The sequence below is a fragment of the Dermacentor variabilis genome, chromosome 3 (assembly GCF_050947875.1).
Source record: "Dermacentor variabilis isolate Ectoservices chromosome 3, ASM5094787v1, whole genome shotgun sequence".
In the NCBI taxonomy this organism is placed as follows: domain Eukaryota; kingdom Metazoa; phylum Arthropoda; class Arachnida; order Ixodida; family Ixodidae; genus Dermacentor; species Dermacentor variabilis.
In genome coordinates, this window is record NC_134570.1 from 12,136,693 (window position 1) to 12,152,960 (window position 16,268).

Below are 16,268 nucleotides of genomic sequence, written 5' to 3' on the forward strand. Positions count from 1 at the left end.
TACTTTCGGTATTTTGTATGTTCTGTGCCGATACAACAAGCACGCTTCGCCACGTGCTGAGCCTGCTCGACTGCGTTTTTCAAATGTGAGCAATAAAGTTGCTGTAGGAGCACTGGATGAGTAATTGCGAAGTAACGCACGTGTGCAAAGAAAAAAAATGTCACGTTTATTTACATTTATTTGTACGCGCTTGTTGCTCGAAGCGTCTGAGAAAAGTTCAAATTAAGGTATTGAGCGATGCTGTAGCTCCTGCGAGAAAGAAAGATGCAGCGCGTAGGCATTGTAGGAAGCTTACTTTCGTTATGATCGCACGCTGTTTGCTGCCTTGGAAAACGTTTTCTGTTTGCAGCCCTCGAAAAGGCTATGAAAGGATTGACTCTCTGTAAATAATTGCGAGACAAAACATTACGATAAAATACATAAAAATATAGGCGATACTTAAGTCTTGTGTTCAGGACATATTCAATATGAACCAATTTGAAATGCTTAGATTTTTATGCTGATATGCCTATAAACAAACCTGATGCTCTCTGTACTTGCGATTTGCAGCACGCCGAAATAACACTTGAGACTTTATTTTATATTGTACACGTACTTCGCCCTGCTGAGCTTCCTTTCCGAAGCGTGGATGGCGGAAGAAGCTTTCCAGGTCCTTGATTTTTAAGAAACCGTGCCTCAACACAAATGAAAGTCCACTGTGGCCTATGCACCTTCGCTTGCGGACAGTTCTCGTTGCACTACTCAGTTAGCGCCAAGGCTGCGATGGGGGCGCTGGTGACGGATTTTTCCGCAGCGCCGCCTGGGCAGAGTCTGAGGTCTATCTCGGAAGCTGCGAAGGCCTCGCAGCTTCCTTCACAGCACGGCCGCAGCGCGCGTCTACATCCGAGACAGGACTACTGCGCGCACATCCCAATTATGAGCCAGCGAGCTGGTCGCCGTCCATCACGATGGAACCGGTGCTCTTCATCCTCGAAAGCTTGTCAAAACGAAACTACTACTTGCCGCAACCGTTGCGGACGAAGCCGCAGCCGCTGTCCACGCGACCTTGCGGTGCTGAACGCCCGCGGCCGACGCGCGCACCGAGTCAAAGCGAAACTACTGTTTGCCGCGACCGGCGCGGACGACACCGCGGCCGCTATCGACGCGATCATAGATGGCGACTACGCAATCATGAAGGCACGCGGCCGACGCGCGCACCGAGTCAAAGCGAAATTACTGTTTGCCGCGACCGGCGCGGACGACACCGCGGCTGCTATCGACGCCATCATGGATGGCGACTACGCAGTCATAGAGGCGCGCGGCCGACGCGCGCACCGAGTCAAAGCGAAATTACTGTTTGCCGCGACCGGCGCGGACGACACCGCGGCCGCTATCGACGCGATCATAGATGGCGACTACGCAATCATGAAGGCACGCGGCCGAAGCGCGCACCGAGTCAAAGCGAAATTACTGTTTGCCGCGACCGGCGCGGACGACACCGCGGCCGCTATCGACGCCATCATGGATGGCGACTATGCAGTCATACAGGCGCGCGGCCGACGCGCGCACCGAGTCAAAGCGAAACTATTGTTTGCCGCGACCGGCGCGGACGACACCGCGGCCGCTATCGACGCGATCATAGATGGCGACTACGCAATCATGAAGGCACGCGGCCGACGCGCGCACCGAGTCAAAGCGAAATTACTGTTTGCCGCAACCGGCGCGGACGACACCGCGGCCGCTATCGACGCCATCATGGATGGCTACTATACGCAGTCATAGAGGCGCGCGGCTGATGCGGTCCCGTGCGCGGCGGTAAACGCAAGAATACAGGCTTTAAAGGCACAAAGAGGCACGAAGCATTCCGGCGTTTCTGTCATTCCCGTGCGATTTCCACTGATGACCATGGCGATGCGGACTAACGATGTGCTAACGCCATTTCTGCTCTTTTGCGACGCTCCAGCGCTCGCCGAGCTCCGAGAGTTGTTCGAATTAACCGATGTGCGGCTAACTACGTCTGCATTAACGAGTTTCATTGCATTAGATTATGCATACTCCTGCTGGGGCCAAAGGACGAGTCCGAATTATCGGATATTCCGAATTAACGAGGTTTTATTGATTTGTAGATTTCATTTCATGCTGTGAGAACATCAAAATGAAGCCTAAATAGCTAGTTAATCTAACACAATTCCACAGCCCTTGTCAGTAAAACCAGGGCAGCCAATGTTGGCAAATTCTGCAAAGTGCGAATTTCATTGCTAGAAAGCAGTTACACAAGACACTTTGAGTGAATGTTTACCTCATTCTTAGTTTATAGCTCTTAGTCATCACAGCCTAAAAATTTCTAAAGAACCTAAGCTAAATGACTATAATTACTGGCTACAGACCTTACTCACAGTATGTAAAGGGTATTTATATATTCCCGCAATGAGCACTGAGTGTTAAGGCGTTATAGAAAATGCACACAAAAAAAGCAACAAATGTTAAATGTAACAAACCTTCAATGTGGCAGCGAAGTTCTGCTCTTTTTCCAAGTGAAGCTGTGACAACTCTATCATCTGCAACCAGCCTTGGAATGGAATGTGGATGGCGGTTTCCTTCAACTGGAAACATAAACAGAGAGTTTTGTTCACCCTTAAACAAGCTATTAGTAGAATTATGTTCCATGATTTAATGGGGCTAAAAACAGATAGGCCATAGAAAGGTGCACACACGAGAAGAAAATAATGTGCATGTTCTGTGCCCAGCCTTTGTTTTGTGTGCTGGTCCTGTAAATAATGGATAATACATTCAACCAAACAGGCCTGATTTATTTGCAACGTCACTGTTACAATGGTATAGTCCACCACAATGTCTTAATATCTACTGCAAAAACTGCAAGTGCGAGCCCCAGTATACACACTGCAGCATAATAATAGGAAGAAGCGCCACACAAACTACATGTGAGATCATAGAAGTAGTGAAGATCGCTAGTTTGGGGGATGCATGCATTATGCCAGACTTGTACGTAAGGAATTACATGTAATTAATTACTTGTAATCAATTACTTGTTTTGATAGTTTTGTAATTTAACTATCGCTTTGTTCACTCAGTAACACTCAGTGTAACTCAATTACTTTTTTCAGTAACCAATTACATGTAACCAGTTACCTTTCTGGCAAGATAGTCTGTAAAAGGCAATGCAGCTTTGAAAACCTGTATTTAGTGGAAACTACAGTAAAACTCCTAACATCATGCCATGTAGCTGCCTCGTGGATGTGCATGTTGAGACAGGCGAATCCGGGAACTCAGTGTTTATTTCCTCATTTGAATTGCTCCACCACATGTTGGCCGACAAATTGAACTGATGCTTTGGTATGCCTTGGTGGCATTAACTAGTTAGCATGTCGATGCCAGGGAATCACATATGGACAACTTTTTCTTTCAGTTTTTCATTGACTCAGTTTGGAGCACCTTTTGAAATGTCTTCTGAGCAATGAAGTGCTGCATATCAATGAGGACCCAGACGCTGTGTAACCACAATGTTGTGCGCGAGATCTGTATATGTTACAACACCGTCTCACCCCTCAGTGTGCATATTGAACGAGTTTTCAGTGACACCACCGATGTCTTCAGAATGAAAATGACGAAAGATGACCAATGAAAAGTTTGGAAACCAATAGCTAGTGAAGATAAGCAATGTATGAAGAGCTGCAGAGGACGCACTGAAAGTGCCAGGAAAGTTCGTTTTATTTGGTGTATCTGTGCAATGTTATTAAATGTTTGGAGGAAAGTAACATAGCAGTAATCGATTACTTTTCAGTAATTTTTCTATTATTTTCTTGAGGCAGTAACCCATAACTGTAATTCATTACATTTTTCAATTAAGCAATTCCAATTGATAACTTTTTTTTCTGTAACTTGTACAATTCTGGTTAGTGCACCACCGAATGACCTTTCTCAAAAAGAATTGGATTATCTTTGCCTCACACATGGCTCAGCGGGAGATGGCAGTACAGGCTGATTTCCTAATCTTGCAGCTTAGCACTTTCTTAACTTGGTTTTATCAGTAATTGTTATTCTCACATATTTCATGTTTCTTTATGTCATGATTTATCAACTTGTACAGAAGCGCTAGTATAAGCTGGTTGTCAGTCTCCTATGTGGTATGTGCGTGCGTGCGTGTGCGTGTGTGTGTGTATGTGATGGTTGAGAAAATGAGTGATTATTAGAAGTGAGCGCTTTGTCTCCAACTGCCATACTGTCCCTGTGTGCTTCGTGCACCAAAAGGCTAAAATGAAATACTAACATGTCCAAACTTATGTTCTTTCAAGTCGTAGTTGATCTCCAAGTAACTAGAAATTAATGATCTGAAAGTCACCACTTGCTGTTAAGTTGGTGCGAAGTTATTTATTTAAAACCATGATTTCTCCCTGGTTTTCCTCTTTAACTGTAACACCTGATTTTTACCCCCTGAATTTCAAAATATATAATACCAGAAAATGAAGGACTAATAAGTATAGTACATATATATATGTAGTATATAGTATAGTATAAGAATATGATATGAAAGGATAGCAAAATTCTTACATGCAAATTATACTTTGGTGAGCATTTTATGAACCAGTATGCGTGTAGTGTGTTCCAAAGGATGTGCCACTGGTGGCAATCTTACTAAAGGCACTTGGGAAAGGAGGCAGCTGTCCACCGCAGTTTTATGCATCATTGCTTATGCTTCTCTGTTTGATTCATGATATTTGATTCCAAGGCAGGTTGAAGAACAATAGCTGCAAAAAACTTGCTGGCAACATGGTTTTAATCATTCCCTGCGAGGCCTCATGAATGGGAGGAATGGCAGCAATGAATGAGCCACCGTTCGGCGGCAAATTTCTTGTTATCATGCTTTCTTTTATCATCTCAGTGTTTGTTACACTCGATCATGTCTATATGGGTAAGCGGCGAAGTTGATCACGGCCTACCCATGTTTTGGTTCAGTTTGTCTGCAGTACAGCATACAGGCTAAATGCATTTCCCTTATGTTCTGAATGCTGCTTGCCACCTCTACCATTTGCCAATTCTTTACTATGTTGCTCTTGCTAGAGTTCACAACTCTACGAGTGTACAGTGTTGTGTGTTAAAGCTGCTGCAGCTTGCAAGGACTGATCTTGTTGGTTTTATGTGGCCCATTAAATTGTCGCACCAGCTGTAACGCATTTCATATTTTTGGATCTATTTCATGTGTGGATGTGTGCATGTTGAGCTGTTGCTAGTTGCTTCAGCAGAACTGTTGTCGATCTCTTTAAGTACAAGCTCTTCGCCTCACCTTATTTGTAAGGGGCTTAAATCATGCTGTGTTTTATTGAATTGATTACAGGCAAGTGCTTCTTTAACAGGGCCATTTGTTCTGCTTGAGGACATCGTTAATATTGTGGTTACTGGAAAAATGTTTTAGAAAGAAGGTGGCTCAGGGAGAGGATTTGTGTGAGCTGCTGCATATGGTATAGCTGTCTGATTTTTGCTGAAAAATTCACGTCATGTTTGTGAAGTTGTTACACCTTGATGCTGTCCGAGCAGACTTACCATGCAGAGTGCCTTTCTGCATTTGCATTGTGGTACTCAATTGAATTGTTCCTTATCTTTTGCAGCATAGGAATGCAACAACTACGCCGTAAAGGACTAAACCTGGCCTTGCCGCCAGCGTCCATCTATCTCGGCCGGCGGTGCTTCTCCTTTATATTTGTCATGTAGCTTCTATCATTCATTACACTCGTAAAAAAAAATACTAAAAAGTTGGTAAGGCTTTAGCTTTGCATATTTCCAGCAGGTCTCTAGGGCAGTTCATCGATATACGTAGCAGTATTGCATTGGCGGTGCAGCACTAACTAGCGCTTTTATTCACCCATGCATTTGGTGGCTTCATTGAATAGTGTATGCACTTCGATTAACAATTTTGCAGTTAGTCTTCTTGAGGCAAATTTGACGGCACTTATTTGATGATTTCATGTGTATTCATCAGCAGCAAGATCACGGGTGTGCCGGCATAGCACTGTACTGAGTCTTCCGAGATACAAGTCTACACCGACGATGTGTACCTACTATTGCAGTAAAAAATAGTATTACGGCAAGGATAGAAATAAAAAACAAAACAAAAACAATTGAAACATTAAATTAGTCGGCAAAACAAAATGGCTACTTAACACAAGCTCCCATTTGTATAACTGGTCTTCACTGCGCTTGTCTGCGGGACGTACCCAGCATGTATGCGGACTGGGTTGTCCCAAACTCTGGTAACATAATGTACATGTCTGCTCTCATAGAAGACTGTGCCTTTTCTGCAGCTGTCACCAATGAAGTAGCAATCCGGTACCCGAACGAAGGGGAAAATGGCAGCCGCAAACTTCAACCATTCTTGCTGCAAAGTGCCATCTGCTACAGCATTACAAGCGTCGAAAGTGTCCACTAGGTGGCCATCAATGGTGCCTCTATAAACAATGCACTATGCGTATACTTATGTGAAGAATTGCAACAAAACTTCATTACACTTGGGTAAGGCTGTGCCAGAAATATTACTGTGTATTCTGTCACTGGGAGCATAGAAGTGTGCACAACAAAATTCGAATTGGAGAATAAAATATACAACATTGCACATGAGACAGAGAGCTTACGCACATGCTGAATTAACACTTCAAGATGCAATATGAACATTTGTAGTGAAAGAACTTATTGCGCTGTAATGTTCCAGCTGCTTAGGTTATTGCTTAGATATGCACTGTCTATCTGGCTTCATTAGAAGCTAGTGTTTGGTCCAGCTGTATTCATACACTTTCAGACCTGTGTATTAGTTCATTATTGCTGTTGCAGTGAAATTCTTCGCATGTAACTATATGTAGGATAGCATACTTAGACTGCACTATTATCTGAATGTGTGGCATCACTTTGCTTGACCATCCATTGTGGCCTGGAAATGAAAACATTTTGTGTTGTGCTTAGTGGCACATAAGCAACTAAGGCTATTATGGGCCAAACACAAGGTGCAGCTTTTTTAAAGGGGTTGGGTCCCCTCGGCAAGTCTTTTTCTAGGTAAGGGCACTGAGAAACCCAAGAAATTAGATAAAGGCCTCAAACATGAGAAGGTGGATGAGGTTTTCTATAGTATGCAATGAAGCATACAGTCAGCATTTAGGATTTTTCAAGAACCTCGGCTTGACCCCATAAAGCTAAAAACATTTGTGATATTAACAAGTGCGTTTTATCCTAAAATCCAAGGCTGACTTACAATGGTTGTTCATTGTAAAATGGGGTAAAATGTTTTTTCCTCAGTGTTTAGAGTTCTATGCATAAAAATAAGATGTGATATATCATCAGTTCATGTCTGCATTTTTCACAACCAGGTTTGTTTTCTTTTTGCAGAATGAAGTTGTGTGTGAGGCGGGTGTGTCCAATGCACAAACGACATAATATAACTTCAAAAAAACTGTTCCTGATGTGTGCATGACTTCCATTCTTCTAAGATGGGTTTTAGCATTTGTAGCTTGTTATTTAGTTGATTACTCCATGTAGATTGCCATTTGTCTCTGAGTTTGCTGGGTACTAACATCATGCAATCTTTATGGAGCGTGCTTACTTTCACTATATCACTGATTGATTGAAAAACTTTAATAGATAGAAAGACAAGGGAGCGCATATTGTTGCGAGTTTGTGAAGCGCATTCATCTGCTCTCTCATTTGCCAGCGATTCCTATGTGACTTGGAGCCCAACAGAGCTTTATGTTATGTCCTTGTGTTGTGATCCTCATTATATTATGCATTACTACTTCCCCAAGTAACGGCATGGCTGCATTTCTGGAGTGTAGTGCTCTGATTACACTGAGGGAATCAGTGTAGATGAGGCTGTTCTCTATGTTCGCGCGTATTATTTTCTTTACAACTAACAACATAGCGTAACACTCATAAGTAAATATTGACACACACTGAGGAAGTCTCGCCATTCGTTCTCCAGTTCCCCTCCACTACTGCACTTCTGATGCAAGCTGCAGCTTTGGAACAATCTGTGAAAAATTCCATGTAGTTTTTGTATCTTTCTTTACATGCAAGATATTCCTGTATAATGTGCTCTCTTGGGGTTTGTCTTTTGTTAACTGTGTAAGAGTCAGACCCAGCACTGACAGGAAACTATACCATGAGGGCAGTGCGATGTGGTTTTGTGCAATGTCCAGCAATGTGCCCAATAAATGCAGTTTGCTGCATATCTCTTCTAAGCACAGTAGCAATGGCTTTGTTGCTTGTGGTTTGTTGTTGAACAGAATTCGAGAAGGACAAGTTGTGACGATCAGATAACACAGATGTTGCATTTGCACTCTGATTCTAAGAACATATGTGCATGTGAGTGCTATTCTTTTATTGTCTAGTAAGGACTAATTTGCTTCTACATACAGACTTACTACAGGTAACGTTCTGTATGATCCGCACGAAAGGCGCAGACATAGATTAGGAACTGGATCTAATCATTTTAAATATGAAGGTCTTGCTGAACCATAGACTATGCTCCCGTAATCTAGACAAGAATTTACCAGAGAACAATAAATGTGTAGAAGGCATGTTCTATCAAAGCACTTCTTTGAGAGTACTTTAAGGATGTTCAGAGCTCAGGAAGCTTTGACTTTTAAACTGTTTATGTGTGGCAGGAATGAGAGTCTTTTTTATCAAATGTAATGCCTAAAGATTTGTGTTCTTGGTTTACTGGGAGTATTGTTTCATTTAGGTGCAAGGAAGGATCAACCTGTAGGCCTCTCTTTAGTGAGAAGAGAACAGTAACTGTTTTTTGTGGGGAAAACTTAAATCTATTTCTGTCTGCCCAGATTGCAAGTCTGTTCAGTGCGAGTTCTCACATGTTGGCAAGCTGGAGGACGTGCATGCATTTTGGAAGTCGTCGACATAGAATAAATAGACTTTGAGATTATTCTTGCTATTGAGTTGATTTTTACTATGAAGAGTGTAGTAGTACTTAAAATACAACCCTGCGGCACTCCATTCTTCTGAGGGAAGTTCCCCAAAAAGGCTGAACCAAGGCATAACTTAAGTTAATGATCGGAGAGGATGTCTTTAAGGCATTTCAGCATCCTGCCATGGATGCCTAAGCCTGCAAGGTCGCTGAGAATCCCAAACCTCCATGTAGTGTCATAAGCTTTCTCCATATCAAGAAAAACTGCCAGACAGTGTTGTTTGCGTATGAAAGTTTCTCGGACTGTGTTTTCATGGCGAAAGAGATGGTGAACAGTGGAACAAGCTTTTTTAAAACCGCATTGGTGGACATCGAGAAGTTCACAGGATTTGAGTATAAACATTAACCTAATATTCAGAAGGCTTTCGAAGGATATGGTGAAACAACTTGTGAGAGCAATGGCTTTATAACTACCTGGGGAAGTTGGCGGCTTTCTGGGTTTCAGGAATGGTACAATTATGGCCTTCTTCCATGCTTCTGGTAGCTTTCCTGTTGTCCACATTTTGTTAAAAAATCTTAAAAGTGCTTCTACAGCAGATTCTAAGAAATGAGCTAGCAGTTGATAATGTATTTCGTCAGGTCCTGGTGCAGTCTGTTTACCGGTGGCCAGCACATTTTGGAGTACATGCATTGTAGTTAAGGTATTATAAGGCTCATTTGTACTGCCACTCGTAGGAAGCCCTTGTTTTTCAACTGCATTCTTGAGCTTTAAGAAGGACTCTGACTAGTGACAGGAACTTGACACTGTAAAGAAAGATTCGGCTAGTTTGTCTGACTGTTCACCAATATTTGCACCAGGGGGTGTGAAAAAAGGTATTGTGTAGGGGGAGAAGCTACTGTTTAGTTTCCAAACTTTCTCTCACATTTCTTGCGATGTGATAGAACTGTTTATAGACAATACATAATTCTTCCAGGAATTTTTCTCAGCACTGTGAAGGATGTGCAGTGCTTTAGCTCTTGCCTTTTTGAAATTGATAAGGTTTTCGTGCATTGGGTACCTGCGAAAAATTCCCCATGCTTTATTTTGTTTCTTTTTGGCTTCCTTGCATTCTCATCTGTACCAAACTTTGTGGTTTTGTCGTACTATTCCATCGGACAGAGGGATTGCTATGCATGTGGCATCTAAGACACAGGCTGGAATTATTTCATTCAGTTCACCGATGCTAAGAATATCAGAAGATATTATGTGGAGACCTGCATTTTCTTGGAAAAGTAACCAGCCAGGTAGGTGGAGCTTCCATCGGCAGCGTTTGCTTGGGATGATTTGTGATGGGTTTTACAAGCTTATCATGACATGAAAGTGATTCCTTCCATAGGGGTTATTAAGAACATCCTAATTAATATCTGTAAGAACTGATGGCAAACTAAAAGATAAATCTAAATAGATCATTTTTCCTGAGCTCGGGGAGCAGTGTGTTTTTTCCTTGGTTGAGTAGGCATAGATTATTGCACAGGATAAAATCTTCTAAAATACGACCTCTAGTGTCCATTTGCTCACTTCCCCGAAGATTGGAATTAGCCTTAAAGTCCCCAACAAGGAGGTATGGCTCTGGTAGTTGCTTTAAAAGTAATTGTAAGTCAGTATAACTGCTAGGTGTGCTTCAAGATATATAGAATGTATTGTGATTGTTTTGAAACAAAGCACAGTGACTGTGACAGCTTCATATTTGGCTTTAAGCTTCACTTTGTGAGTTGCAACACCACTGTCCACTATAATCACGACACCTCCAGAGAGCCTACCTGTTCGGTCGCACCAAAAGACTTTATACTTCTTTAAAATGTTTTTGTGTTGAGGACCTAAATTTGCAACTGCAAGTACAATTGCAACTGCAACTGAAAAGCAACTGGCTCAATGTAGGAAGAAAACACTGCTGTAGTTACAGTGCCATAGCAGAAACAATAATTTAAAGAGGACTTTAAACTAGATATGAAGTTAGGAGGGCCTTGCAAGACATGCCTGGGAGAAAAGCAGCAGGAGAAGGTGGAATAACAGTCGATTTAATCATAGGTGGAGGAGATATGCTTGAAAAGATTGCAGCCCTTGATGCACAATGCCTCAAAACTTCAAGTGTACAGTCGTGAGCAAAAGTTTGGAGACCACGGCATCAGCAAAAAATTAAAATATATTTAAACTAGACTCCGTGGCAGGAAATTCGTTTAGTACCTCATATTGATCAAACAAGTGCACATAGGCACATGCTCTTGATTTCAGCCAGAATGCCCAGGCTGCAAAAAAAGAAAAAGAAAAATCGCAGCACCTTTGGTCCCAAACGTCAAAACTTATATTCACAACTGTACCAGAAAGCTTAAAGAATGCCAACATTATACCAGAGCTATTATACCAGGCTGGTCTGCACTTGTTACAACAGACCCGCGTACAACAGACTTGTGGATATAACGGACCATATTTCAGCCTTAGTTTGCTCTATGTATTTTATTATTGCAACAAAGTTCACTTTTAACGGACCACACTACACAAACTATCGGCTACAGCGAACGAAATTGGCAATTTTTTTCAAAATCGGGCGCATAGAACGCACTTTTGCTGTGTCGACACGGGCTGACAACTGACTTGCGAGGGTCAGCCGATGGTCGCAGCTCAATATCGCGCGCGCGATTGAGGAAGGTGGGGCAGAAACGCACCATCTTCTTTCACACGCAAGGTACGGGGGGTGGGAGTGGAGGGGAGGCGAGAGAAAAGAAGGTTCTACTCCGGTGGCTGCTGGTTACGGCGCCATATCTCGAAAGCCATCTGCAATGTGGACAAAGTGCTCTTCCACATGATAGCCGTATCGTGAGAGTGATCTGCGATACGGGCAAAGTGCATCCCAGCACGGACCTCATCTTCAAAGCTATCTGTGATGTGGACAAAATGCCCCTAGTGCCGGTAGCTTCGTATGCACTGTGCTTTTGACGTTTTATTGGCATTGAAGCGAGAGACAGCACGAGGGTCAATTCGCTCGCCGCTGCTGTTATCTTGCTTAATTTGCTATCGCAATTGATGCTTCGCCTTTCGAGTGATACTGCGACTTTCTTTTTTTTTTTTTTTTACTTTGGACATTTGTCACTCACTCGTCACAATAAAGTTGTTAGACATCACTATGAACATTTCAGAAGTGAGGCGTTTCGGATATTACGGACTTCGGATAAAATGGATATTTTTTGTCGGATTATCCGGGTCCATTGTAATGAGAGTATACTGTACTAATCAATGGAAAAGGAGACGTAAAATAATTGAAGAATTATAGGTCCGTTAGCCTGCTTTCAGTATTGTATAAAATATTCACCAAGATAATTATTTCCAGCAGAATCACGGCAACACTTGACTTTAAGCAAGAGAACAGGCTGGTTTCAGGAAGGGATATCCTACAATGCATCATGTCCATGTCATCAATCAGTTAATTGAGAAATCAGAAAAGTACAATCAACGTCTCTATATGGCTTTCCTAGATTATGATTCCTAAGTCATGGAGGCATCCAAGGGGTACAGGAGGCATACGTGAATATCTTTGGAAATATCTACGAATGTTCCCCAAGTACCTTGCTTCTGCACAAGAAAAGTAGAAAATTACTTATCAAGAAAGGGGTCAGGTAAGGAGACAATCTCTCCAATGTTATTCGCTGTATGCTTAGAAACAAGTGCTCAAGCTATTAGACTGGGAAGGCTTAGGAGTGAGGATCAACGGCAAATATTTCAACCTTTGGTTGGCAGATGACATTGTCCTGTTCAGCAACAGTGGGAACGAACTGCAACAAATTATTAAGGGCTTTAACCGAGAAAGTGTAAGAGCTGGGTTGAAGATTGTTATGCAGGAAACAAAGATCATATTCAACAGTCTGACAAGGGAACAAGAATTCATGATTGACGTGAAAGAATTGAAGAATTAGAGGTCCATTAGCCTGTTTTGAGTATTGTATAAAATATTGCCCTATGCCAATCAGCCTCTAGAGTCTGTGCAAGAGTATGTTTATCTAAGTCAATCACACACAGGGGATCCTGATCATGAGAAGGAAATTTACAGAAGAATTAATATGGGTTGGAGTGCATAGGGCAGCCATTTACAAATTCTGACTGGGGAGCTTACCACTGCCGTTGAAAAGAAAAGTGTACAATCATTGTACTCTACTGGTGCTAACATATGGGGCAGGAACTTGGACACTGACAAAGAAGCTCGAAAACAAGTTAAGTACCGCACAAGGAGCGATGGAATGAAGAATGATAGGTGTAACATTAAGAGACAGAAAGAGAGCAGTGTGGATCAGAGAGCAAACGGGCATAGCCGATATTCTAGTTGACATTAAGAGAAAGAAACAAAGCTGGGCAGGCGATGTAATGCGTTGGGCAGATAATTGGTGGACCGTCATGGTTACAGAATGGGTGCCAAGGGAAGGGAAGAGCAGCCGAGGACAACAGAAAATTAGGTGGGGGGATGAAATTAGGAAATTTGCAGGCACAAGTTGGAAGCAGCTAGCGCAAGGCAGGGATAATTGTAGATCACTGGGAGGAGCCTTCGTCCTGCAGTGGATATACAAATAGGCTGGCAACGATGAGGATGGTCATGACGATGTTTCTTAAAAACATTTTCCCTGCATCTGTATCATGATAATGATTGTCAGGTAATAGGATTTATTTCCTTCTTTTTCATTTTCTTTTTCTTAAACTGTGATTCAAATTTATGTGGCTTCTCTGTATCTGTCATGTAGCCTACACAAAGAAATATTAATTTTCTATGCAAGTATTATGGTATGCTAATCTATGGCAAGCCACACTGTGAAGAGCCTACTTTGCTCCATATTAACTGCTCAGTGCAGTAAACTATTTAGAATTTGTGCACAAAACCTGAAGACAATGAAAAATTTCAAAGTGACAAGCAATAAGAGTTGCTAATTTGTGCAGACACACTCCATCAACATAAAAAAAATTAATTGGTTATCTTCTGCATTCATTGTTGCATTCCACATTCGCTGTTTACATATGTTTTACTTACACGCAGTTTATCCCACAGCACAGACAGTGAGCAGTTTGTGAACTTTCAGACAACAAGATACGAAACAAAACTCGCAGGCGTATTCAAAATGGCTTCTAGCGAAGGCAATGCGTGTATATTGCTGGCCCAGCTTCCAGAAAAAAGAAACAGAGGCATTTCCTTGTATTCGTCTTCTTCCGACGATGATGCTTAAGACACCTAGGTGTGGCGAATACAAGAGATCGGCAGCTCCTCAGGTGAAGAAGACAAACAGTAAAACTCGGAGCGCAGCACTGCAAGTGCACGTCAGTGGAGTAAAACTAACACGAACAGCATTTCGCTGGAGCCTCCACGATTTTCTTTTTGGCTGTACCCCTGTAAGAACATTACTGTAAGCTTGCACCTGCTGAATAGTTTGAATATATTGAATGTTTTTATATGATGAGTTGGTTTAGATGATTGTCGATGAAACCAATCAGAGTGCCATTCTGTGAAATGCCTTGTTTTGAGCTGTACCACAAACAGTGAAAGCTCCCTTCGTAAAATAATGCACTGTTAGCATGCACAGCTAATGTGAGAAAGATGAAAAATCACTGTACGTACTTTTTCTACAATTTTTGTTTATTTTTCTAGCTGGTGCTTTTATAGTATGGCGTACAATAAATTTGTGTGTTACTTTTAATTATACTATGAGTCAGTTGTATTTCCTTTCTTTTTTGTTCCTCAAAAAGCTGCATTTTAAACAAGAATATTCACTATCAGCAATAACAAAAATCAGCATTCTGGGTAAGAAATTTCTTGACATAACAAAAGGGCTAAGGGGTTAAACAAAATGCAGAATGTCCAAGTGAAATACCATGATTGGAAACCCATAAACAAAGTGTGATTCATCAAGTTGCACTATCCTATAGGTGTTCCATGCAATATAAATACTCCACGAGTGTTATCCTTATTTCTAGGAGTGTGCGAATACTAAGTAGTAGATTTCTAATCGAATATTGAATAAAAAAAAATCCAGATATTGAATCTATAGAATATGGGAACATTTAACAAACTTTCACACTTCCAAAATTTGTGCTAAAAAACACAATGCTGCAGATGTTGAAAAGGCTAATCACACTGCTTAACAAGAATCTTGCTAGCCATCAGTAACTAAGGTACCTACAAATTGAGGTGCATAGTAATGCTCCTATTAGAGGGATCATAAAATTAATATGCCAGCACTGATAACAATTTGTATACGAAGGTCTGGAAAAGATCTTTTATCGATAGAATGTCTGTCAAATGGAATTAAGTGCTTTTTTCCCACTAAAGCTGAAGAAATAGTGAAGTTGTCCTAAATACCAATGGGATTTTCGGATGAATAGTGGGCCATACTGTGCTTAATGGCAATTTTCTATTGCTTCGAAAGTATTGCTTTCCAGTTTTCTTTCTGAAAATAGCAGGGTATTCCCATCTTTATTATGGCACATGGTTTTTGTGGGTTATTGTTAGCTCATGAAGGCCAATCTGCATGACAGACAAAAGCGGGAAATGCGCGTCATGTCACTCGGCATTGCTCTGCATGGTCAACGCCGAGAGTAAAGGGTTCTCAAATTGGGAGGTCCATGGAAAGTTTGCGTGACGTCATTAATCATTAATTAAAACAATTGGAAAGTTAGAACTGCCCTGCACAAGGCTCTACTGGTAATAAAATTACTTCCAGCACTTGTTAAATGGGTGTCGCAGTGCTCTGCCGAGGGGGTGCCAAGCCCCTCCTTAAATAATGGAAGGGGGGCCTGAGCTGTCTCGGGCCCCCCCATGACTTCGAGCACTGTCACCATGTAAATCTAAAGCTAGCCTTGAGATGGGTCGCTTGAAGCTACGAAAAGAAACCATTGGGCACCTATGACCAGTGTTTGGAATAAAGGGCATTGTATCGTATTTTGCAAAGATGGCAGCCGTGAACATGCAACGATCATCTTGTGCATTCGCTTTCATTGGCGAGGCGGTTTGTCGGCTTCATAAGGGTTGTGCAACTCCTGTGAATAGATCTGCATTAATTCGGTAGCCGCAACTTTAGTTGCTGACACCCGACGATGCAGCTCCATCTAGGCCTAACAGGCTAGACAGTGTGCACAGTGGTGTGGCCGTGATGAAAAATTGGAGGACGCTTAAGCTTCGCCTTCAAGAGTGGAATGCGACAGCGTTCCCGTCAACCCGCCAAGGGGTGTAAGACAATGGGCTACGGCGCAGCGACTACGCGCCCCGCATCGGACGCGGTGAGCGTCGAGCAACGCAGCGTTCGGCGCGACAACGAAATGTGCGCTTGAGCAAGCGACGCACGCCTGAGCCTTAGAAAC

General features: G+C 42.3%; 1 protein-coding gene across 27 annotated transcripts in view; it reads right to left on the bottom strand.

Moving 5' to 3' along the window:
* trol (terribly reduced optic lobes) overlaps positions 1–16,268 on the bottom strand; it is a 623,238-nt gene that overhangs the window by 114,486 nt on the left and 492,484 nt on the right. For all 27 annotated transcript variants that reach the window (XM_075684186.1, XM_075684204.1, XM_075684193.1 and 24 more), the window contains one exon: positions 2,478–2,582. In XM_075684186.1, the coding sequence (XP_075540301.1) occupies positions 2,478–2,582 (105 nt within the window). The remainder of the gene's footprint in view (positions 1–2,477; positions 2,583–16,268) is intronic.